At 38.8% G+C, this 26,782-nt stretch overlaps 1 protein-coding gene across 9 annotated transcripts in view; it reads right to left on the bottom strand.

The window, feature by feature from the left end:
* ITSN2 (intersectin 2) overlaps positions 1-26,479 on the bottom strand; it is a 140,839-nt gene extending 114,360 nt beyond the window's left edge. Inside the window, exons 1-2 of one of the 9 annotated variants that reach the window (XM_087437083.1) lie at positions 26,359-26,405; positions 1,191-1,254 (exon numbers count right to left, since the gene is read on the bottom strand). In XM_087437083.1, the coding sequence (XP_087293209.1) occupies positions 1,191-1,221 (31 nt within the window). In that variant the 5' untranslated portion in view covers positions 1,222-1,254; positions 26,359-26,405. Of the gene's footprint in view, positions 1-1,190; positions 1,255-5,578; positions 5,598-25,462; positions 25,616-25,908; positions 26,228-26,251; positions 26,313-26,358 lie in introns of those variants that run through there. The other 8 variants (XM_087437084.1, XM_087437081.1, XM_087437082.1 and 5 more) reach the window with 8 other exon arrangements.
* Between the last annotated feature and the right edge of the window lie 303 nt (positions 26,480-26,782).

Here is a 26,782-nt window from a genome sequence, read left to right as displayed (position 1 = left end):
GGGTATTATGCAAAGTGAAATAAGTCAGAGGGAGAAGGTCAAATACCGTATGATTTCCTTCATTAAGTAGTAGATAATAACAACAATAAACAAACACATAGAGACAGAGATTGAATTGGTGGTTACCAGAGGGGAAGGGGGGAGGGAGGAGGGTGAAAGGGATAATTCAGCACTTGTGTGTGCTGATGGGTTGTAATTAGTATCTGGGTGGTGAACACGATGTAATCTATGCAGAAATAGAAGTATAATGATGTACACCTGAAATTTATACAATGTTATAAACCAATGTTACTGCAATAAACAAAAAATTAGAAATAAAATAAAAACAATAAAATAAAAAAATAAAAACTTTTTTTTGGGGGGGGAGGAAGATCGGCCCTGAGCTAACATCCATGCCAATTCTCCTCTTTTTGCTGAGGAAGACCGGCTCTGAGATAACATCTATTACCAATCCTCCTCCTTTTTTTTCCCCTTTTTCTCCCCAAAGCCCCAGCAGATAGTTCTATGTCATAGTTGCACATCCTTCTAGTTGCTGTATGTGGGACGCCGCCTCAGCATGGCTGGACAAGCGGTGCATCGGTGCGCGCCCGGGATCCGAACCCTGCCCGCCAGTAGCGGAGAATGCGCACTTAACTGCTAAAAGCCATGGCGCCAGGCGCTAAAAACTTTTTATTACTGAAATTACCTAAACATTTTCTTTAAAACGTTTCCTATTAAACAAGTATATGTGTAGGCATACATAATCCTTTATAAAAGGAAAACAAACCAATTATATATATATATATATATTACTAAATGAATCTTTATTGGCTTAATCAGTTCACAATCATCCCAGGCTATGAAAAATACCTTTAATATTGTTCACCTTATAGCAGTCTGCTTTTTGTCCTCCAGTTTTACGCATCAAACACAACACACCTTTAGGTTATTCTTAACTGCTCAAAGGCAAGCACACATTCCAGATGATACTGCAGAACACGCTTATACTGAATTATGGGATTTACTGCATAATATTCTAACAGAAGATATATGCGTTATTCTGAAATAAACTATCCAAATATTTTCAACAAGAATATTTTAAGTTTTGCATTTATAAGCTTCAGGAAAAATATCTAAATGAATATTTTATAACCTCTACCAAAAAAAATTTCATAACCTCTTTATCTTGCCACAAGCACAAAGTGGCTTACCATTCATAACTGTGGGAAACTGAGCCATCATGGTCCTGAATTTTCCTTGCTAGCTCTCAGCCATCTGCAACATAAAAACATTGTGCCATTAATAATACAACAAGGGCAGATCATAGCTTAGCGCACCCGCTAAGCAGTGGGAATGCCTTCCCCTCCAGCTCACACTTCCAAGAGAAAACAATGCAGAGCTTCTGCTGCTGCTGAAGAAGCAGAATTCACACTTGGGGAAGGGTTGGAGATTTTGTTGGGTAATGGTGCTGCCTTTAAAATAGAACCGTTTAAAAGAAAAACAGTCACATATTTAACAGCAAATAATTAAGAAACCCTTGGCATTAATCAATTTTATATAAATTAATTTGGGAAAGAGGAAAGTTGTTATAACTAGGCAACAATTTATTTCAGAGAAATCAACTTTATAAATTCAGCATACAATAACATGGAAATCCATAATACTCTTCTTTTGTAAAAAAAAAAAAAAAAAAAAATCCCCAAATAAGAAAAATATCCAAAATAAATGTAGCACAGCTGTTTAATCAACTTCTACAGGTTTATAAAAATGGTTTAAAAGTGATTATTAAAACATATATGTTTATTTAAACATAACTAAATGTGTTGGGCAAGTACTCTGTACTAGAAAGAGAAGGGAATCTGGAAATTAACAGCTCTGGGTTCAAATCCCAACTCTGCTATTCTCCTAGCTGTGACCACGAAAGAGTTATTTAACCTTTTTGAGTCCCAGATTCCTCATCTGTAAAAATACTCTGCAGGAGTAGTTTTTAAAGTATTAAACATAATCCAGTACTCTGCCTGACAAATAGTGGGTAAATGGCTTCCTGGGTGTCCAAGAAGGGAGTGTGTATAATTTTGACTGAATTCATTATTTTACTATGAATAAATTCAAAACTCAAAATTTGTTCCATGAATCTTGAGGGTAGGACCAGTTAGGGAGAGTGAAGACCTAGCAAATTTATAGAAATGTACTTAGTAATTAAAACCATGGGTTATAACACCGAAGGAAAATACTACTATATTAAAAGACCACTCAGTAGCTCATCTATTTACCCAAATAATTTAAATATTAATGTTTTTAGAAGCCTAAGGAAAACCGTTTGCACAAGTAATTTAAACAAAGGCATAAAGAGTTGCGTATCATAGTGGAAGGTGTCACCAGAGGAGCTGGCTGACTAGCTCCAAGAAGTGTTACAAGGTAAGCTATCTTAGTGAATTCAGTATGCTCAAGGAGAAAAATGACTGTACCAGTATAACCAACAAAAGTGAGTCACACTAACAAAAAACTGGTATATAAATCCAAGTTATTAATTTTTTTTTTTTTTAAAGATTTTATTTATTTATTTTTCCCCCAAAGCCCCGGTAGATAGTTGTATGTCGTAGTTGCACATCCATTCTAGTTGCTGTATGTGGGACGCGGCCTCAGCATGGCCGGAGAAGCGGTGCGTCGGTGCTCGCCCGGGATCCGAACCCGGGCCGCCAGCAGCGGAGCGCGCGCACTTAACCGCTAAGCCACGGGGCCGGCCCCAAGTTATTAATTTACAATGATAAATTTAACAGCCAAGAGCAGCTTTTCTTCCTATAAAGCAAACTATCATTTACTAAACTTTCACCAGATCACTGTGTCGTGAGCAAAGGGAGTTAACTGTGATTAGAATGCTTAATGGTATCAGGCATCGACAGTCTGATACATTTATCTACACAACAGGGATAAGCAACAGGGCAATAGGGATGGGCAAACCTCCAACAATACTTTGAACTGGGCAGTAGAGACGGGCAAACCTCCAACAATGCTTTGAATGGCACTGCCAATTCTTCTCTTCTGACCCCCAGCTTTTCTGTATGTTACCACTATAGACCAACCTCCCTCTCAAAGTGTGTATTCTTTCTTTAGATGTTAATAAGCTTTACTGCAATGGAGCGTTAAACCTGTCACCACACTGAGACTTCACCTGTCACCACACTCCTCTTAGGAGGAAATTTCATCCATGTACAAGTTAGTTTTCTTCATTCCTTTCTCAAAATGTAATATAAATGCCAACTACAGTTGTTGACGATACAGAAAAATAATACCTAAACGGTGGGGTGGTCAAGAACTCCGAAATGAGGTACTGTATTGAGCTTTAAAGAGTAAGAATTAGTTATAATTGTAATGTTAAGAACTTTGGACTTGAACCTGTAGCTGACAAGGAGTTTTAAAAGGTTTTAAGAAGAGGGACAAAGTCAGATTTCACTTAAAACAAAACAATCAACTGTGAGGAAAAGCCAAGCCTGAAGCAGGGAGATCAGTTAGGGAAGAGATGAGAACAGGTTCTGGTACCTGATCTAGAACAGTGGCAGCAGGAACAGAGAAATGGGATGAACTGGAGAAACAAGGAAGGGGTTAAAACAGGTGGAACTTGGGGTCTCTTCAGATATGAGAGATTATGGAGTAAAAGGAATCAGAGACAACTCCCAGAATTACAGTCTGTGAGACTGGGTGAACAGTGATGTCACCAGCTAAAAAAACTGAACACAGAAGGAAGTCTGATAAATCAAGTTATGACTACAACTTCCTCAAATACAGAAATTCTACAAACAAGTATAACAGTTTTACTTCCCCAATTTTAAATTATCATAAGTAATGTTAAAACAAAATAAGCTATATGCCTGCAAAGAAACTATTTACTTACAGATATGCGGTAGCAAGGGCCCCTATTTTATTAGGTCTCTGTAACTGAGAGAGATTAATTTTAAAATGTGGGAGAAAATCCTCCAAAAGCACTACCTACAACACATTTATAACTGCATAAAAGTGTGTGAGTCACCAAAGATAGTTTGAAAAAAAGCACAAACTTATAAAAGACAAATAAGGAATAGGATCACAAAGTCTGAATCAGTTAGATCTAGGTCTAAAACTTACAGATCACCTTTCTAGAACCTCTAGCTAATCATCATGTTATTCTGTGGATACAACAGAATGCCACCTAATAGATGCTCAATAATCACAGGTATAATCCTGAAATAAAAGCAAAGAACAAATCAAATAATTTAATGGGCAGGGAGGGCAAATCCTTTCAGTGAAGCTGAAGGTACTGGTATTACAGAACCTTCTTCACCTGGTACATGGGATTTAGCCACCCATGCATGTAGGTACCATACTATGACATGTACGTACGTACGTATGTATGTACACCTGACTGACTGTGGTAACATCTGAATACGGTAGCATAATTTGTTGGAATCAGTAAGCTTTTCAAGTATAGGATTTCATATCTGTTATGCTTACATCAGTTCTCTCTGCCCTGTGGTAGAATAATTAGGGTTCATGATTAACAATTCTACTAGTCTACTTGCAAAGTAACACTTGCAGAGAAATAATAACAATTGAAATTTTGAAAAATGCAACAGATACATTTTACATTTAAAAAAACCAAGTGTCTCACTTCATGTAATAAGTTACCATTTACTAAGTGCTCACTATTAACGCAATACACTTCTATACATCTACTGTGTCATGCTTAACATTCACTGAGAATCTAATATGTTCCAGGTTCTATACAAAGAGCTTCAGACACAGAGGAGCTTGTAGACTAGTCTACCAGGTGCCAGATACTGCTAGACACTTTTGATAATACTGATAATCCTCACACTATCCCTACAAGGCAGATGATATCATACTCATTTCACAGATGAAGAACTGCAAGGTTAAATTACTTGCCTAAATTCAGTAAGTGATGAAGTCAGGATGCAATTCCAAACCTGTCTAATTGTAAAGCCCATGAACTTCCCACGGGCTTTATCTGCCTCTTCCTCTCCTAAATGGGCATAACAATTAATGATGAGTGGGTCACAGGTTCCTGCAAGCAGTAGGTCAACTTAACGTTGGTACATTTGTAGGGGAGAAGAAAAACAAGTCAGAGACACCTTCCAACACACAAGTCTACATCAATCAACATACATAAATTAGGAAGTGCTAATTATCTTTTGCCAGCCCTGGTGGTCTAGTGGTTAAGATTCGGTGCTCTCACCGCTCGGGTTCATTTCCCAGGCACGGAACCACACACCACCCGTCTCTCGGTTGTCATACAGTGGTGGCTGCATGTTGTTGTGATGCTGAAAGCTATGCTACTGGGATTTCAAATACCAGCAGGGTCACCCATGGTGGACAGGTTTCAGCGGAGCTTCCAGATAAGACAGACTAGGAAGAAGGCACTGGCCACCCACTTCAGAAAAAACTGGCCATGAAAACCCTATGAATAGCAGCAGAGCATTGTCTGATACAGCACTGGAAGGTGAAAGGATGGCACAAAAAAAAGACCAGGTAGCGTTCCACTCTGCTGTACACAGGGTCACTAGGAGTCAGAATAGACTCGATGGCACTAACAATTATTTCTTACCTCTTGGTATAACCCTTTAAGAGGAAGAAAAAGGTAATCAGCATCTCTCCAGTTACATGCCTGATGCCTCTTTCAGGGATGTGTGATTGAAGTCAGCATCCATAAACACCTCTCTCTCTTCCTTGGAGGGAGTAACACGTAATGATGAGCAATCTTGGCAGTTTGCAGTTCTCATATAATTTGAACATTGTGTTAATTACCTATAGTTTTAGAATATCTATGTGGAGACTTTCCTCCTCTTTATAAATTAATGGAGAACTGGCATTGTTACCTTTTTCAGAAACCAAGAAAATATGTGTGGTAGAAAGCAGGCATAAAACAAAGAAGACTGCTTCAATTTAATACAATCCAAACGCAATTAGTAGAATGTGGGAAATATATTCCTACTAAGGCAGAGAAAAGTAGAAATGCCTAAATAGGAGTAGGAAATCCTTCTTCTACAAAGGGTCAATAAGACCCACAAGGAAATAAATCATAGCCATTATAAGTAAAAAGTAACTCAATTAAGGTTGGATTTTTTTGGTTGTTTAGAAGTACAGAATTACAGAAGGAAACAATTACAGTAATTATTTAGTCCAAAACCTTCAATTTGCAAGATGGGAAAAACAAGAGACTTGTACAAGCTCACACAGCTAGTCAGTAGCAACACTGGTTCTAGAAACCACATCTCTTATGTCCAGTGCTAGTTTTTATGTTTCCCAACTTGGATCATATCATCTGGGACATTTTCTGATTCTACAGATTCCCAAACCCATCACCAGGAAATTGTGACTCAATAGGTCATTACATGAATTAGGGCATGAACCTCCTAAATTGGTCTTCCTGCCTTGAGATCCTTCCACAGAGCCACTAGTTTTTTCCGAAACATCCACTAATACCCCTCTCCTGCTTAAACTCCTCCACGGATTACTAGTTAAAGCACAAACTTCTTAGTATGAAACACGGCACCCTTCAGAATCTCACCCCAACCTCATCTCTAGACACCTCCCCTTGATTCAGATGTCTTAAGTTCACCAATCTTTTCTTGAAACAGTAATGCTTTTTTGACACCTCTATTCCTTTGTAAACAACTATTCTTCCTGTCAGGTACACCACTTTCTTCTCATTCTTTCACTCCCAACTCAAATGTCACCTCTTCTTTGAAAGACTTCTGTCCCCCAGGTAGTCAGTCACTATCTCCCAGGTATGTCTATAACAACTGTTCATGCCACAACTTCATTTATTGCACTGTACTTCAATTTCACATGTTTGTCTGTTTCACTTGTTCTGGGCAGAGACCATTTTTATTTACCTCTGTATGCCTAGTGTCTAAACTAGATCTCCCAGAGAAAATGCTCAATAAATGTTTGCTGGACAAATGAATTGGGTAAATGAATAATACAGTTGAGGTATTAAAAAAAAAAAAAAAAGGAAGCAAAGCAAGGGAAGCATGGAGAGAGGCAATGTTGAATTGAATACATAGAAAAGAAACTGGTAAAGAAAACAGAGCAGGTCCCAAACTTCTTCCTTCAAACCCTCCAGGCACCAGAGCTGTGAATTTTAGACCAAATGATCACTTGCAACATGGTCCTTCTGTAACTTTTTTTTTTCTTTTCAGTATACTTTTAGAGATAAAGGTTTATTTCCTATTATATTCTGAAGGCTTTATATTGGGATGGGGAGGAAAGCTTAAGTTTTTCAATTATACTTTGAATCATGTTGGTTAGTTTAAATAAATTTGACTGCAAGTCTGACATTCAAAAGCAAGATAATCAAGGTCCCGAAGGCATATCTTATAAAACTTTCTCCAGTGCCTCCTTCACTCCTGGTCCTACATACACAGAGCCAACTCTCCAAACTTGCTGATTAGTTAGGAAAAATGTTCCTTCCTCATCTGATTCCCAAGGAGATCAAGGTCAGTTCTATGAAAGAATGATTGGAGCAAAATTTCCTACTTCTTTATAGTTTCTGCAGTAGATTAAATTTACAGAGCACATGTATTCTCCACACTTGTTCCCCATCTATCTATTCATTCTTTCTTTCATTCATCCATTTATTTATTCATCAAACATGAATAGTCACTATAATAAAGGATTTGAAGAATGCTACCAGAACCCAGAAGATAGAACTAACACTCCTTGGGAGGTAAATCTAAGTATGGTATATATCACAAAGGAGGTAACATTTGTGTAACAATAATCTAACATGAGGTCAGTGGCAAAGTAAGTGGATTCCATGTGTCCTTGGAGTGAAAGACATCGTATAGGTATGGGGTAGGCACTGTTACAAAGAAAGGAAAAGTATCTGAACCTAAGAGAAGGACTGGTCAAAAGAAGGAAAGTATGGCAGCCGATATAACTGTAGAGCCTTTCCTATTTAAAGACAGTGTGATGTGAGAGTGATGTGATTTCAAAGAACTAACTCAATCTTAAGTGTTAAAAAAGAACTTCAAAAACCCAGTAGTTTCAAATTGTGCTCCTTGGAGTTCTAGAAATTGCAAGGAGATACAATGGAGGTGGAGTAGAGAAGAGCAATGGCGGGCTGGGAGAGGATACCAACTTCAGTGAAAGTAGCTCTGTTTTCATATTGAGGCTTTTCTATAATTTTTTATCTGATTTTTTAAAAAAGAGTTAAACAACATACTGAATTCCACCTCCATTTTAGAAACAATTAAAGAGAAACCAGAGAGATGAAGTAACTTGCCAAGATCACACAGTTTAAGGAACAAAATATGTCATGCTATTGATTTTGAACATTGCTGTGCAAGTCAGAGAGAGCGAGTATTTAAAACACGGTACATGGGCCGGCCCTGTGGCTTGGCGGTTAAGTGCGCGCGCTGCGATGCTGGCGGCCCGGGTTCGGATCCCGGGTGCGCATCGAGGCACCACTTCTCCGTTCATCCTGAGGCCGAGTCCCACATACAGCAACTAGAAGGATGTGCAGCTACGACACACAACTATCCACTGGGGCTTTGGGGGGAAAAAATAAAATAAATAAAAATCTTTAAAACACGGTACATGTTTGAGCTAGAGACCAGAGCTGGTAGTCACCAGGGATTGAGAATAGATGCCATGATGTCAATGAATGACATTATCCAGGGAAAGCATACCTAAGAAACAAGAAAAGAACTTGGTCTTTTAAGGGCAGAAGAAGAGAATTCTGACAAACAGTATAGGAATTGAACTGGATTTGTGTGTCTTGAGACAGGGACACCAGTTATGAAGTGACTGGCATAACCCAGGTGGTGAGAATTTGAACTTGCGCAATGGAGAAGAGACATTTCAGAGGTAGAATGGACAGGATTCTCTGACCAGCTAAACATGGAAGATGAAAGAAAAGCATCACAGATGAGTTTCTATCTTAAATGATTCTAGAATGGTAATATTAACCAAGACAAAAGCTCTAAGGAAGTAGGGATACAGATAGTAGATTTGGGGGGAGAGCAACAAAATGTTCAATTCTGAGCATACATACAAAGACATCCACGTGGAGATGTCCAAGCGATAGCAAGAATTCTGTTTATGCTCAAGACCCAGATTTGGTAGTCATCAGGGATTGGAAATAGTTGTAATCATGTCAGTGAATGACACTGACATTATCCACGGAAAGTATGTACAGGAAACAAGAGAAGAACAATCAGAAGAGAGGTTGAGCAAAAGGAGAGAAATCAGGATAAAGAGTTTCAAGGAGATAGATGGTCATAACTGCCAAATGTCACAGAAGCCAAGACTAAGCCATTAGTTTTGGCAATCTGTTGTGAGTGCAGTTCCAGTACAGTGAACTGGCTGTAAAAGTCAAACTGAAGTAGCTTAGGCAGTAAATGGGAGGTGAAGTGTAGGTGACTCAAGAATTATGTTGTTAAGGGAAGGGGAAGAAAAGGTGAAAGGAGAGATAAGAGGCTTTAGGAAAGAGGCAAAGTTATAAGGCTTTACTTTTTAGATGGAGAACACAACTATTTTTAGAGAAAGAAGGAGAGATTTAATTTCCAAAAGGGAGAAGGAAAGGAGGTTACCTAATGAAAGTCAGGGTCCAGAGAAAGTGGAAAAAGATAGCTCTGGAGTATAAAGTTAGAACCTGGAACAGACATTTCTGGCTCTGGGAATAAAGGACAGGAAAGGCAGTAAAGATGAATAAAGACATACGTAAGTCTGGAAGCAGATGAAAAAGGAGTTGAGAAAGTACAGCTTTTCTTTGCAACCCTTCTTTCTCTCTTTTTTTTTGGGTCCAGACAACAGACCAAAGGGCAGGGCTGAAAACAGACTCTTTGATCTCCTGGGCCCCCAGGTGTCTAAGCACAAATTTCTCTCCTCTTCAAGCCAAAAAAGAGAAGGTCACATGCAAATTAGTTCCTGTGAATCAACCAGACCTGTGCATTACAGCTTGTGTTCAAATTAATTTATGGCTTACACATCAAAACATTTCCTAAATGAATGAATGTGGGAAAAAACATTCTAGGCAGAGGTAACAGTTCATGCAAAAGCAGACTACATAGTGTGGTCTGGGAAAAGAGGTGGCAGCTTATTCACATGAAATAGTGAAAAGCTAATAACAATGCAAGGAACTACAACAATAGCTGTAAAAATAAGTATTATATTAATACCTAGCTGATACAAATGTAAATTAGCACAACAACCTTTCTGGAAAGGAATTTGGAAACGTACTTATTTACAGCCTGCCTTATTCCAAAAAGAATTAAAGCTCCCACAAAAATACAAAATACAAAAACATTAAATTAAAAAGTAGATGGGTAAAAGAAAGCAAATAGAAAAAAAGTGATTACTGTACTTTCAACTTTTGCATGTTTGATATATTTCATAATAAAAATTGAAAAAGAAAACTAGCTTTGATGTTCATGCACCTGACTTGACCACTGCGTCTCCTCCTTCAATGCTGTCCCCTACAATCATTTGAGTAATTCCTTGCTGGCATTAACACCTGGCTCACTATCCTCTCTCCAACATTATTCCCATAGTGATTCTTGGTGATGTTAATATCCACATAGATGATCCTGCCCGTATCCTGGCCTCTAAGTCTTTAACCTCCTGTGTTCCAAAAATCTTATCCTCCATCTTATCTTAGCCATCCACTCCCAGCTCATAGCCTACACCTTAGTATTGCCAACAACTGTACTCGTTCACAATCAATTTCAAGCCTCCCACTCTTCCTTCACCAGCTCCTATCTCAACAGTCCACTTGCTAGTTCCCTGACTCCAACAATTCTTCAACTCTACCAGGACTTACAAACTATTGGTTTTATCAACTTTCACTGTCCCTCATTCTTCCTTATATCCTCACATCCCCTTCCTTATGTCCTAATATCCCTTCTTACCCAAATTAAATACCACATTCCACCATTATAAGTAATTCTTGTATACAGCCTCAACTTCACTCTCCTCTCTCCATGTATACTACACATCTGGCAAAATCCCAATCCTGACTAAATTCAACTCTCTACTTATTCCATGACTACATAAATGAAGTTACTGACTGTTCTCACTTTAAATTTTTGACCACTAACTCAAGTGGACCCTAAGGGCTGCCTGACAAGTCCATGTTTCCCTAATCCATTTGCTCGCCCACTCTCCTAGATGACCATTTCACACTTCTCTCTTTCAGTCCCCCAGACTTATTTAACATATGCTGTAAACGCTTTTCATCCACATTGTTACCTTTCAATTTTAAGGCACCAACTTTTATTACACCAACTTCTTTATTTTTATACCAAAATTTGTCAATCTTTTCCTTTATGACTGTTGAGTATCCCTATCACACTAAGAAAGGCCTGTCTCATACCAGGTCTCATATCAGAAAATTGTCCTATATTTTCTTCTAGTACCTATATAAGTGTTTTTTTTTAACTTATGTATTTGATCTATCTGGATTTTTATTTTGGAATGGATAGATATGAGTCCAAATTGTTTTCTCCACTCTTCCACCACCATCACCACTTACAATGTCTAGCAGTTTTTCTGAGACCATTTATGGAATAATTCAGCTTTTCCCAACTGATCTAAAATGCATCTCTTTTCTTACACATTAAGTCTACACATAAGCCTAGATTTATTTCTGTTCTGTGGTTCTTCCTGTGTACTCCTGTCTTAAGAGTTCTAATTACCATGTTAGAATATGCAAATCTCTATCTCTTATCATCATATTTTTTTTCAGAATTTTCCTATCTATTCTTAGATGCTTATTTTTCCACTAAACTTAAGAATCATTTGTTAAATTTGAGAAAAATTTTTGTTGAATTTTGTGTGGAATATTATTGTATTAACGGAACAGTTTAAATAGAATTAACATTTGTACAATATTGGCTTTTCTTATTCAAGAACATTTCTTCGGGCTGGCCCCAGGGCCTAGTGGTTAAGCTCAGCACACCCTGCTTCAGTGGCCGGGGTTTGCAGGTTTGGATGCAGGGTGTGGACCTACACCACGCGTCAGCCATGCTATCGTGGCGACCCACATACAAAATTGAGGCAGACTGGCACAGATGTTAGCTCAGGGCTAATCTTCCTCAACCAAAAAAAACAGGAAGACTGGCAATGGATGTTAGCTCAGGGCTAATCTTCCTCTGCGGAAAAAAAAAGAACATTTATTCAATTTTTTTTGCATCCTTCAGTAGAGTCTTGCTCCTGTCTCATTTATTTCTAGGTACTTTATGGTTATAGTTAAAATGATATATTAATTTTATATTTTTGGTATATAAGAAACCTATTCATTTTGGTAAATTTATATTGTAATGGACATGTTTGGTTAATTTGCCTGCCCAGTCCATGGCTATTTGTCTCACAACAAAAACATCAGACAAATTCCAATAGAGGAGCATCCTACAATATACCTAACCAGCACCACTCAAAACTGTCAGTCACCAAAAACAAGGAAAGTCTGAGTAACTGTCACAACCAAGAGAAGCCTAAGGAGCCAGGACAACTAAACATAATATGGCATCCTAGGTGAAATCCTGGAACAGAAAAAGGTCATTAGGTAAAAAAAACTGAATAAAGCATGGACTTCAGTAAATAATGTATAATATTGGTTCATTAATTGTAACAAATGTACCATACTAATGTAAGATGTTAATAATAGTGGAAACCAGGTAGAGGAGTATATGGGAAACTCTGTATTATTATCTCCATTTTTCTGTAAATTTAAAACTGTTCAAAAAAAGTATATCAGAGGCTGGCCCCATGGCCTAGTGGTTAAGTTCATGAGCTCTGCTTTGGTGGCCTGGGTTGGGTTCCCGGGACCTACACCACTCGTCAGTGGCCATGTTGTGGCGGTGACCCACATACAAAATAGAGGAAGACTGGCAACAGATGTTAGCTCAGGGCTAATTTTCCTCAAGCAAAAAGAGGAAGATTGGCGACAGATGTTAGCTCAGGGTGAATCTTCCTCAACAACAACAATCATAAAAAGTATATCAATTTTTTTTAAAAAGGCAAATACCACAGAAGTAGAAGGTTTAAGGCAGAGTAAAGGTAAAACACGTGCCTCTAAATTTGGCAACATTCATCCAAACAAAATACCTACTTGGTCTATTTATAAGAATTTGTCTTAATAAATAATCCAATGAAGGAAAATAGAATGCAAAAGATGCATATCACAGTGCCATCAGTATTAGAAAAAATACAAATAAGATAATTTATCCACGAGAAAAGAACAAGAAAATAAAGTTATATTCACTCAGAATACTACATACCTATTACAAATGATAATTTCAAGGCTATAGTAAATAGGTAATGTTTATGATATAATGTAAATTTTTTAAAAAATACAATGCAAATAGTGGATGCAAATATTCAAAATTATATATGCACAGGTCAAGGATTAGAAGCAAACCTCTTGAGGGGAAGAAACTTATCTTTGTGAATCCAGCCCCTAATAGAGTTTGGCAGAACTCTATTCAATATACATTTGCTGAATACCAATATTCATCACAGTTTTGTTTATAATAGCAAAAAACTTGAAACAACCTAAACATCTGAAAACAAGAATGTGGTTAATAAATCAGAGTCTACCTACTAGATAAAATACAGCCATTAAACTTATGAAAATTATGAAGCAACATAGAAAAAAAAATCTTCCATGTAATGAGTAGACAAAAATCTATACTATGATTAAAACTCTGCAAAAATGCTATATACTTATATACACGCACATATACATATGTATCTGATTAAAAAGCCCACCTAAGTGGGACAAGAGATCCAACCTACCCATCTGCTCCAATTTTCCAGTAAAAAAATAACTCCACTGATGAAGAATTATAGCCATGTATGTCAACTATACTTCACAAACAACCCGATCAAAAAATGGGCAGAGGATATGAACAGACATTTTTCCAAGGAAGATATACAGATGGCCAACAGACACATGAAATGATGTTTAACATCACTAATTATTAGGGAAATGCAAATCAAAACTACAATGAGATATCACCTTATACCGGTCAGAATGGCTATAATTACCAAGACAAAAAACAACAAATGTTGGAGAGGCTGTGCAGAAAAGGGAACCCTCATGCACTGCTGGTGGGAATGCAAACTGGAGCAGGCACTATGGAAAACAGTATGGAGATTTCTCAAAATATTAAAAATAGAAATACCATATGATCCAGCTATCCCACTACTGGCTATTTAGCCAAAGAACTTGAAATCAATGATCCAAAGAGATTTATGCACCCCTATGTTCATTGCAGCATTATTCACAATAGCCAAGACATGGAAGCAACCCATGTGCTCTTCTACGGATGAATGGATAAAGAAGGGTGAATTTTATGGTGTATGAATTATATCTCAATAAAGCAGTTATGCAAAAAATCTAAACTCCTTCATACGGCATGTAAGAGGTTTTAGAGTCTATCCTTTGTCTACTTTTCCAGCATTGGAAATCTTCCCTCTCCGCCTCCATCCCATCTTATTCCCATGCCCCACTCTCGGAACCTGTGGAATTACCTACCTTCTCAGTGACACTTTCACCTAAAAAAGCTTCCTTTGCTGCAGGATTCCCATTTCATCTTGTATATATCTCCATTAAACTACATACCACCGAGTATGGTAACCTTTGTTTTCATCCCTGCCCACCTCTATTAGACTGTGAGCTCCTGTGAATGTCTCTTCATCTTCATATACCTAGTGCCCAGCAGTCAGCCAGAGACTAAAATATCCTTTAATAAACACAAACTCTTTGACTCTGAGAGATTAGCATTCTTTCATTTGCACTGAGGACAAGCAGGCTAATAGACTGGAACTTGAATTTTGAAAACAGATCAACCAACTTGAGTTAGAATCTCAGTGCAGTTACTCCCTAGCTTTGCAGACTTCCACATGACATGACTTCAATTTCCTAACCTACAAATGTGGATAATTGTACCTAAATGCCAAGTTGTTTTAAGGCTTAGATATCATGTCTGTAAAGATCTGGCACATAGAAGGTGCTCGTAAATGATGGCTATTACTACTGTTATTTCAACATTATTTTCACCTACAACAGTTAACTTGATTTCATTGAATTGGTACAACAAACTACAGCTGTACCAATTACTAATAAAAAAGATGTTTTTCTCACTTTAATCAATATTTGAGAAAAAGGTTACTATTATTTCTACCTAGCGACTTAGGACCCCAAATACACAAAGCAAGTGGAGACTTAAAAGCTTCAAAAAAGAAAACTTTTCTGTAGAAACTTAGTTCTTAGTTTTAGTTCTGCAACTTAGTATCTTCAGTTTAAGATGTTTAAATATAAATTTTAAGTTTGGACTTTCATAAATGTTAAGTTTAGCCTAGAAAGAATCAACCAATAATCCGAGAGGGCATAAAAGAACAGGAATGGTAAACTAATACTAGAAGTAGTTAGTACTCCGATTATATCGAAGATTTAAATTAAACCAATTTTAGAAGAACTGGTCAACAACTCTGAACAAGGCAATTCACTTACACAAAGAGGAAAAAAACACCTAAGAATAGCTTGTGACTCAGCCTGCACTGTTATAAGGGGAGGGTAGAGGGAGCCGGCTATTTGGCCTATTCTCTTCTGTCTCCTATCAGGACTAAATACTAAAGCAAAACTATTTTCTTGATTTGAATAAGAGGAGGGAAAAAATTCATATAGATGCTTTACCTTCAAGTAAAATATCACCTCTTTGAAACAAAGATAAGTTTCTAAGTTTTGAAGCCATTTAATAAAACACAAAAGAAAAAATAAACAGATTCATCTATATAAATATTTTTAATTTTTGTTGAAAACAAAATTAAAAGGTACACAAATGGGGAAAAATCACAACGATAGTCAATATGTTTAATGTACAGAGGGCTATTAAAATAGATAATGAAAATACTAAGACCTCAATAGATAAATTTTCCAAAAAGGAAATAAAACTGGCTAATAAATGTTAATATCGCTAATAATCAAGAAAATACAAATGAAGTTTTGTTTTGTTTCTCCTTATAAACTTATTTTTAAAAAAACAAACCCTGGCTAATACTCAGGGCTAGCAAAAGTGAGAGGAAGTGAGTGCTGCAGACACAGCTCACGGGAGCACAAATGGTACAGCTCCTCAGAAGGCAATCTGAAAATATATAGCAAGAATCCTACCAATGTTCATATCCTATAAGCCAATAATTTTACTCCTGGGAATGTGTCATAAGGAAATAATAACAAATGTGGGAAATGCCTTATTTATAAAAAATATCTATAAAGATATTTGCTGCAGTTATTAGTTATTATAGAAAAAAATTGGAAATAATGTGTCCAACAATGGGAGAATGCACTGAACCAAGCATTATGCTGCCACTTAAATCAAATTCATAATGATATGTGAATTATATCTCAATAAACCTATTTTTTTAAAAAAGCAAGTTCAGCTAGACCATGTTAACAACATGGAAACTGGTTATGTTCCTATAATTTAAAATTTATGATACAATATAAATGTGCATTTAGCATTATGAAAATAATAATAGCAGCCAACAATCCCTGAACACTTACCAAATGCCAAGCCCTACACTCAGGTCTTTACATGTTATCATTGTTATTATCATCGATATCATCATTATCAGGGCCATCAGAGAAGGGTCTGAGGCCCAGGGCCACTCAACAACTGTGGGGCTGGCCCAAGATAAATAACACTCTAAAGGAGGCCTCACTGTAAAAATTTTCATAGGCCTTGAGAATGTTAAAAACACTTTTTTGAAACTGAATTTTAATTATTTCAGAAAAGCAAGGTACAGTACCCCTGACCCACTCCCTCCCTCCAAGCATAGCCCAGAGCAGCAGCCCTAGCTAAGCTAACCAAAGGCAGGCCTGATGACTGTTGTTACACTTATGGAGAATTGATTATGGGATGTCATGCTCAATGTACATTATCTCTTCATCCTCATAACAACCCTATGGATAAATTTATTAAAGCTCCACTTTTTAAAGAGGAGAAAACTGAGGCTTAGTGAGAGTGTTACGCTCACAAAGCTAATAAAAGGCTAAGCTGGAACTAAAATTCCAACCAGACAGCAAAAGCCATGTTTCTAACTACAACATTGTACTGTAAAACATGTACACCAATACATATGTAAAAACAAGCAAAAAGAAAAGACAGGGTGGGTAGGAGACACCAAAACGTGGTTGTCATTGGCTGGTGGGCTTGGAATGACTTTTTTCTCCTTTTTTTTTTTTTCTATTTTACAAATTTTCTTCAATCAGCATGTATTTTTCTCATAATGAAAAAAATTAAGTTACATAATGAGAAATAGAGTTAAATTTAAGGAGGAAAAGATTTGGAAAATATTTACATTAAACGACAAATTATATTGTTAATATATGAAGTGTTCACTCCTTCAAGACCAGCAGTCAGTATACCTCAAAATTAAACTAGTAAATTAAGAGATCTTGTCTCTGATCAAAGCTAGAACAGAAAGGAAGGCTGAAGACAAAAGGAGTTGAGGTCTAAACTAATCAAATGTGTTAACAGCCAGGGAAAGGTGTGAAGGGAACAGAAGCCTCCAAAGACAAAAGCTTCAGGGTTTGCTCTCTCCCCTAAGGCTCTGACTTCTGGCAAAGGCTGCCAGTGGGCCTACCCCACCCAGTCACCAAACTTCCCTAGGTATTTCAGAATCCCACCAAGATTACACCAGGACCCTCCAACTTCCCTACTACACTGGAAAAAGAGGAAAGTCAGAAGAGAAATTGAACCCTGTTTTACAGAAGAGATCTCGAAGGAAGATTCAAATATTCTGAACACCAGACAAGGTATACTGGGGTGAAAGAGGGATTTATTTCATCAGGTTTTCCCAGAGGCAAGGTTAATAATCTTCTAAACAACTTGCTGTCCCCAGAATGGGAAATTTCCACATCTGTTTCCACTCAATTTTAGTCTCTGGGCCCCTCCCTTTCTTCCCCCTTCCCCACTGGCCTTCAAAGCCCAATTGCAATGTTACTTCCTCCACTAATTTTCTCTATTTCATATATGTGGAAGGCTCATTCCCTTCTTGATATCACCAACATCACCCTGAGCACCTTTAATTCAAATCAACAAATATTTACCAAGTCATCAGATGCATAAGACCTGTACAAGATGTGTAAGCGCAGGGAATACAAAAGAGGAATAAGACCAAAACTTAGAATTCCATTTAAATGCTACAGGTATACAGAAAGGACAGAAGATGGGCACCTAACTTTGCCCTAGGGAACTAGAAAGTTGTTAGATGAGCAGTCCCAGAGGAAATGACTCCTAAACTGAGTAATGAAGAAATAAACAATAGGTATCATCCAGTAGGCTAGGAGGAAAAAAGAGATTTTTAGGAATTGGGAACAGAAATGTGCAAAGGCACAGAGGAAAAAGCTGTTTGAGAATTAAAATAACAATGATAGAGGACTTTGTAAATAGGGCTAATAATAGCACCTACCTCATAGGGATGCTGTAAAACTTAAGTGAGTTAATAAATATAATGAATTAGGATAGTGCTATACATGGGAGGTACTATGTAAATGTTAGTTATTATCATTACCATTTTAAAAATCCATAAACAAAACTAAGAAACAAATTTGGAAAAAAATTTACATCTATATGGCAAAGTTACTATTAATATATAAAGAATTCTTAGAAATAAATGAGATGAACATGCCAATGAAGTCAGAAAAAGGCAGAGACAAATATTTCTCAAAGAAGAGAAAAAACTTTTTTAAGTATAACTTTATTAATATTCAGAGAAAGAAAAATTAAAACAAGGTGGTCTTTATCAAATTAGCAGATTTAAAAAAAAAAAGCCAGGGCCCAACCCAGTGGCGTAGTGGTTAAAAGTCTGCGTGCTCTGCTTCAGCGGCCCAGGGTTTACGGGTTCGGATCCCCAGTGCGGACCTGCCCATCAAGCCATGCTGTGGTGGCATCCCACGTACAAAATAGAGGAAGATGGGCACAGATGTTAGCTCAAGGACAATCTTCCTCACCAAAAAAAAAAAAAAGCCAGTGTTTCTGAGGATGTGGGGAATAGGACTGGTTGCACTTGGTAGGAGAACATTGGTACTGACAAGTTTTTCTAGAAGACAACTTGGCAATACGTTTCCATGGGCCTTAGGAAGTGTCCACATCTTTTGATCCAATACTACTACAACTACTAGAAATTCATTCTAAGGAAATAATCTCAGATGTGAACACAGACATGGTACAAGCATGTTAACTGTGGCACAATTTAAAGTAACAAGAACAAAATTTATAAACTACCTTAATGCTACAGAACAATATGAGATGATATGAGCACAGGATATAGAGTCAGACTAAGTTCATATCCTATGTCTACCACTTATTAGCTATGGGATCTTGGGAAAATTATTAAACTTGTCCTTGCTTAATTTTATCAACAGTAAATTAATAATAATAGAACAGCTCTTATAGAGAAGCTGAAGACTAAATGAGTAAAAATATGCAAAGTGTCTCAAAAGTGACTAGGATATAGTAAACGCTCAATAAATATTAGACATTATTAACACTCAGTAGTAGCAAGGTAATATTATTTAGCCAATAAAAGTTATATTGTAGATAAATATATAATAAAATAGAACCATGTTTTTTATAAAGGCTAGTAATCTTGTGATTACTTTTTAAAGCAGGTTACACAGCAGAGTATATAATATAATTACACTTTTTGCAAAGAAAAATTTCTAGAAGATCTACCAAAATATTAAGACTGAACATTTCTCTGGGTAATATGATTATTAGTGACTATTACTGTCTTCTTTAAATTTCCCTCTAGCTTTCCAATTTTCCACAAGGAACATACACTACTCATCACAATAAAAATAGTATAAACAAAAAGTCTATAGAATTTAAAAACAAACACAATATAGCACTTTCAGGAAAAATTGAATTAAGGTATCTATTCTAAACCATGTGACAAATCTCTGCTCTAGGCTCATATTATGCCTGAGGTTTCTTTTTCTGGCTTAAGTTACTAGGAAATAGAAATATTCAGAGATCTGCTGGGTGCAAACCAATAGTAATATTAAAATAATAAACATTTATATCAAATACAATGACCTGAAATACTATTAAGTTTATCCATAAAATGTGCACAGTAATCCTTCCCCAATCTTGAATTCCTTAGAAATAATTTTGAATAAGGCAAATTTATTTCTCTCAATTACCCCCACCCATACATTCCCTACCCCCATTTCCTGTCTTACTTTTCTCCATAGGACTTAGCAAATTCTAACTTCTAGATACTTTATTGTCTCTCTTCCTCCTCCTTGAACATAAGCAGCACACGGGCAGGGGTTTTGTGAATTCCGTTCACTGCTTATACGCTTAGTGCTTGGACCAGTTCTTGGCATGTAGGCACTCAATGTATGTTAAATGAAATAATGACTTCAGTACCATGAATTATGAGTAACTTCTGTTGGGTTTAACTTTTTAAAGAGGAAAGATGGTGGTTGAGAATAAAGAAAAGAAAGTTAAAGCAAATTGCAGAAAAGGAGAGGAATAAAGGACGTTTTTTTCCATTGAAGCCCCGAAAGACAAAGATGAGGTAGTCAACCTAGTGAAGAAAGCAACAGCAAAGATGTATTTAAGAGGGAGCTGCAGCATGTGCTTTTTCAAGATGCGATTGCTACCAGGCTATCAAGACTGTAAACCCAGGTACGGGATTGCAGCGTTCAGAAAAAGTTTTGGGCTATCTGTATCTAATCTAAATGGCTCTCTCCATCTCAATCATCCAAGTGACTCAGCTCTCTGGGACCCAGTGGAACCCTGGATCCTGGATGTAGGAGCTAGGATGATGGAAGAAGGAGGCAAAAATTTCAACTCAGAATCATGGAATGAGGACCAGATCAGAAGGAAGGAGAGGTGGGCAGGGAAAGCCTTCCAATACAGGTTGTCTCTGTAGCAAGACAAAATCAATTTATAAGCATTTCACTGGAATTTTATTTTATTATAATTTTATTTATTTTTTCCCCCAAAGCCCCAGTAGACAGTTGTATGTCACAGCTGCACATCCTTCTAGTTGCTGTATGTGGGACGCGGCCTCAGCATGGCCAGAGAAGCGGTGCGTCGGTGCACGCCCGGGATCTGAACCCGGGCGGCCAGCAGCGGAGCGGCGCACTTAACCGCCAAGCCACGGGGCCGGCCCATCACTGGAATTTTAGCAGAAGGAAAGCCTAACATGCTTCTAGTGAGAAGGTAAACGGAAATTAAATCTCAAGTCTTAAGCATGGCTTCTCTTCTAGCATTCTGGTTTTCAGGACTTAATTCAAAGTTAGAGAAGGAATGATACACCTGCATTGCCAGTCCCCATCATTCTTGGCAAATTTCATTAATCTTGAGGTTCTCACTAACATTCACCATAAAGTATTTTATGCTCACTAAAAAGTAAAGTTGGGGGCCAGCATGGTGGTGTAGCGGTTAAGTTTTCACCCTCTGCTTCAGCAGCCTGGGGTTTGCAGGTTTGGATCCTGGGCGCAGACCTATGCACCCCTTATCAAGCCATGCTGTGGCAGCGTCCCATACAAAGTAGAGGGAGATGGGGATGGATATCAGCCAATCTTTCTCAGCAAAAAAAGAGAACTGGCAACAGATGTTAGCTCAGGGCTAACCTTCCTCAAAAAAATAAATAAATAAAGTCACCAAATGTTACATAACTTGTGAAATTTATTAACTTGACCTACTTAATTCTTGTATTTAAAGTCATTCTTAGGTGTGAAGGAGGACTGGTAGGGTGGTGAGTAGAATGTCCAAATACCTATGCCAATGTGTTTAACAAAAACGAAATAATAAAGCAACAAATATCAGTGTACTCCAGACTGTCAGAGCAAATCCCACTGCCTCCTATCTCTGTGGACAGACCATTCTTGACCATTCTTTCCAATTATCAACCACGCACTATTCAAGCACTCACTCCTCACAATGAAAAGTAGAAGTTATTTAAGCACTTGGATTCAAAGACTTTAAGTGATAATCCAAAACAGTAGTTTCTTTTGCAGATATAGAATGTTTTCTTCCTTTAGGCTATGTTTTTTGTTTTTGTTTTTGTTTTTTTTGTGAGGGAGATCAGCCCTGAGCTAACATCTGATGCCAATCCTCCTCTTTTTTCCGAGGAAGACTGGCCCTGAGCTAACATCCGTGCCCATCTTCCTCTACATTATATGGGATGCCGCCACAGCATGGCTCGACAAGCAGTGTGTCGGTGCACACCCGGGATCCCGAACCAACAAACCCCAGGCTGCCACAGCGGAGCATGCGCACTTAACCACTTGTGTCACCGGGCCGGCCCCGTTTTTGGGTTTTTATTTTTCCAAAATAAAGGACTAAAAGGGCAGATTCTTTGTTGGGAGATGGCACTGTAGGTCAGTTCTTCTATGTACTCTATTTTCTAGCCCTCTTATGTGGATTATTTTGATGTTAAGATTAAAAATTAAAGTCAAAAAAGCTAACTTCTTTTCCAGTCACTGGGTAAAAAGACCAAAAAAAAAAAAAAACGATTAAGCTAGTTTAGTTTGAAATTTCTCATTGAAGCAAGCTGGAATACCAACAGAACATTTGTCCATTAATTTATTAAGCACTTATATAAGCTGTAGTCACTGTGCTAAGCACTTTATATTACATACAACAACACTATGAGATAGATACTATTTTTATCCCCATTTACAGATGAGGAAACAGAAGCTTAGAGTTAAAATAACTTGCCCAAGGTCACACAGCTATTTGGTGTTGGACCTGGGAGCAGGAGGTTTAACTTGAATGCCTGTACTCTTATCTACTATAGTTACGACGAAAATAAATGAAATTTTTATTTAACCACATACACTGTTTCTAAAATGAATACGCATTAGTGAAGAAAATGATCTAGAAAACAAAACAGCTGCTTAAATAAAACAAGTTAAATGTCTACCGTCTGGTAATAGATCCCTAAATGTCTACCATAACCACTGCTGAACAGCTCCTCAAGTAAATAAATCACTCAGTGCCCTGATATAGCTGTGAAATTATTTTTAAGTGAATCTCTCAAAATGCTATACATTTGCAAATGAAATATGCTGCCCTCTTAGAGTTGTAAAAATACATTACTTCTTGATGTATTCACTGTTCTATTTCTGCTCAGTTTCTTCCCCTCCTCCTCCACTTCCTCTCTGCCTTCAGATCCTTTAAGTCCAGCTCAGTTCCTCCTTCTCAAGAACACCTATATGCACACTCTACCCAACAGGACTCTAACGTGAGTTGCTGTGCTCTGTGGGTATAGGATGGTGCAAAGTTAAAAATGAACTCAAGGAAAAAGTACAATGTTTCTGATGCATCTTCATCTTTAGAGCTATTCATTTACAGAATTAACTCTATATATTCTTATTTTTCTACTTGACACTTAGAATCTTGCCTTTAAGTATTAGCACATCAAAAAAAGTCTGCCTTTTTTTAGCCTTTCTTCAAAAAGTTATTTCATAAATTTTTCCATAAATAAGGTATTGAAAAGACCAGAATACAAAAAAAGAAAAAGAAAAAAAAGCAAATGCGCTGTTAGATGGTAATAAATATATCACAGTTTTAGTAATGTGATTAGTTTATTCTGAATCATTTCTGGAACTTGTTAACATAAATGCTTTATAAGTAAATATAGTATATAAAAATGCTAGTGACTTATCGATGGACTAATATATACTTTCATTCATTTACTCAACAAATATTTACTGAATGCCCAAAGGACCATTTTTTTGTTTTTAATTTCTGAACCGAGATCAGTATACCAGATAAGGGCACAGGTGCTGAAGTTAGAAGGATCTTGGTTTGAAACCTGGCTCTTGTACTTACTAGCTCAGAGACCTAGAGTAGACAGCTAACCTCCAGGTTAACATTTCACTTACTATTTGTTGAGAAGAAAATAACTACTCACAGGGTCTTTGTGAGCTTTAAATGATTATGTAAAACAGCACAGGGTCCAGCGTGTAGTTAAGTGCTCAATAAATGACAACCATGGTAAATATATTTTAATATTGTAGAAAGTAGTTGAAGGAGATGACCAATAAATGTTCTTTCTGTCTTACTAGAAAGACAGAAATTTGTGAAACTCTATATTAAAGATACATTAAAAATAAAAATCCTAAGGTTATGTAAGAAATTTTCCACTTTTTAAAAAAATAAATATATTATATAGGGTGAAATGGCTAAAAAATACAGAGAAGAAAGAAAAAAAAAAGAGATGGATAAAGAAAATCTTAAAAGCTGCTGAGTTTGGGTGATGGGTATATAGAGAAAACCTTTAATTCCAATCCCAGAACATGCCCAACACATTTCTTCATATTCACTAGAGATCAGGATTTTAACCTCGAGATATGTTGAACTAACAATAGCACTCCCCTGCTCAATAATTCAGTACAGGTCAAGTTTTCTCAGACAATTCTACCTTTCATTATAAAGGTGAGCAAGGGGAATAATTACATGCATTAAAGGGTAAAACATGCAAGTTTTTCAGCTGCTCATTAATGTACATTAAAACAGCAGCAAGGCACATTTTTTCCATGTCCTTCAAAACCATGAAATTCTGTTTGTTTGTAAATTAAGCATTTTAAAGCAACGTGCACCTTACATACTTTTGCAATTACAAGGGAAATATGTCAATCATATCTCAATAACGCTGGGAAAAAAAAGAAAGAAATTCCAAAGGAATCCTAGGCACAGCCAAAGAAACCTAAAGGTGTGCACATCAGAGTTGCTACTATCTTTAAAATTTGAAGGACATAATTATTAATTTGTCTAAAGGTTTTACGTGATGTTCCTAAATTGCGTTTAGGTTTTATCACTGATTAACAATATAGCAAACCAGCACAGGGAGAGAGGCAATTAATTTTCCTGAGAGGCTTAAGAAGCTTAACCTACAGAGTCTATGCTACCTAAATTAAGACTAAAACAACATAAAATTTCAAGTCACGCCTCGCCTATTTCTGGGTAAGCAAGTAAACACTAGTAAAAACAAACTAGAACATTTAGTAAAGCAATCATTTTTGTGTTAACCTTAATTCTTATCATAAAGTAGTTGGCTCTATCAAAAATATTCCTAACTCAAAATTAATACGAGTCTCAAATGAAGCATACTTGCCATCAGCAATCATTCAACGATAAAGCACGTGATTAATAAAGCCAAATACAGCATCTTTTTACAGAATGTAGAGCCATCTGCAGTTTCAGCCTCGGTTTACCCAATCACTACGCACATGCAGGCGTCTTTAAAACAAAAAAAATAGTAATAAGCAATAAACTTTACTCTGGCCTACGAGATCACATCTCTCCGAGCTTCCCGTATGCCCTGGAAGTCAATAATGCTAAAGTCAAACTGCAACATTTCCCAACTTGGGTTTAACGCGAGCGGTGGACGCCAAGCATCCTCCCACTGGCCTCTCGTGACTCGGGCTACTCTGACGCACCGGGATGCGGCTCACCTGACATTCCCCACCAACCATGACCGAGGAGAACCAACTCCGCGGAAACAGGTCCCCGAGGAAGCGTGCGGGTGCCCCCCAGGGCTCTCTTCTGCCGGCACCCCGAAAGCGAGGGGCACGCCGCCCCCGGCCCTCGGCGGCGTCCGCACCTGCCAGAAGAGGCCGGGGGCCAGGGGCCCAGAGTTGGGGCCCGGCCGCAGGGAAGCGGCAGCCCGGCCCACGCCCCTCAGCGTCCACCCCGGCCCCGCCGCGGGGGCAGGAACCCGGGGCCGCAGGTTTCCGCCCGGCGCCGCCCAGCGCGCCAGGGGCCTAGCTCGGGGACCGCCCGGGCTCCGCAGGACGCATCCGCATCGTCCGGGGCGCGCAGCCGCCTCCCGGGCCGGCCCGCGGAGCCTCCCGCCCCTGCCCCGCGCCCTGCCGCAGCCCCGGCGAGCGGCTTCACCCACCTGGCGCCCTCGCCGCGCCTCGCGCACGTCGCAGCGCGACCCCGCGCCCCTCGGCACCAGCAGCGCGGGCGCGAGCGCACGCGGGGAGACCTTGCTCGGCCGCCGCCGCGCGGGTCGTCGCCGGGCCGCCGACAGCGAACCTGTTGCGCAGCCTGTCACGGCCGCTCGGGCTCCGCGGCGCCGCCTCAGCCCCACAACAACATGGCGGCCGCGGCCTCCGCAGGAAGCCGGGGGGCGGGGAGGTAGGCGACGCGCCGGGCAGCTGACGACCCGCCCGCCCGCTGCCGGGCACGGACTCCTGCACCCTCGGGAACCTGAAATTGGCCCGGGCGCGGCTCCTCACCCCCAGAGGCCCGGGCACCGGACCCCGCGGGCCTGGCCCAAGTGCTCCGCTCTCCCCTCGGGGAGGCCCGGGACCTGGCCGCCCTTCCTGGAGCTGCGACGACCCACCTGGCTCCTCCTCCCCGAGGTGACATGCTGAGGTTGGGTGGTGCGTTTCCTGCCACAGCAGACCCCACGGGGTTTTTTTGGCAAGGGGCAAGCGGTGTCCGGCACATCCCTTTTGCACCCCACGTGGGGCTCTCGCTGGAGCCTTCTCCCTCATTAAGGTCTCTTCGCTGATCTGGGAGCACTGGTTCCCCGGGAATGGGGGAGTAGGGCGGGAGAAGGATGTTGTCCCCACCCTTGCTCTCAGGTCTATTACAGGCCTCTCAGACACCCCTCAGGTACCCCAGAAGGACTAACCATACCCAACCGTCATCCATTCAGCATTCCTCACCCTTCTCCATAACAAGCAAAAAAGGCCAACAAGCTACGGGCCTCCCTACCCCCATCCACACGCGAGAGCAGCTCCCCCATATACTCTCACAGAGCA

Source organism: Ceratotherium simum, chromosome 11 (assembly GCF_057802395.1).
Source record: "Ceratotherium simum simum isolate JZ-2026a chromosome 11, ASM5780239v1, whole genome shotgun sequence".
Lineage (NCBI taxonomy): Eukaryota > Metazoa > Chordata > Mammalia > Perissodactyla > Rhinocerotidae > Ceratotherium > Ceratotherium simum.
This window is presented reverse-complemented; position numbering and strand designations above follow the sequence as displayed.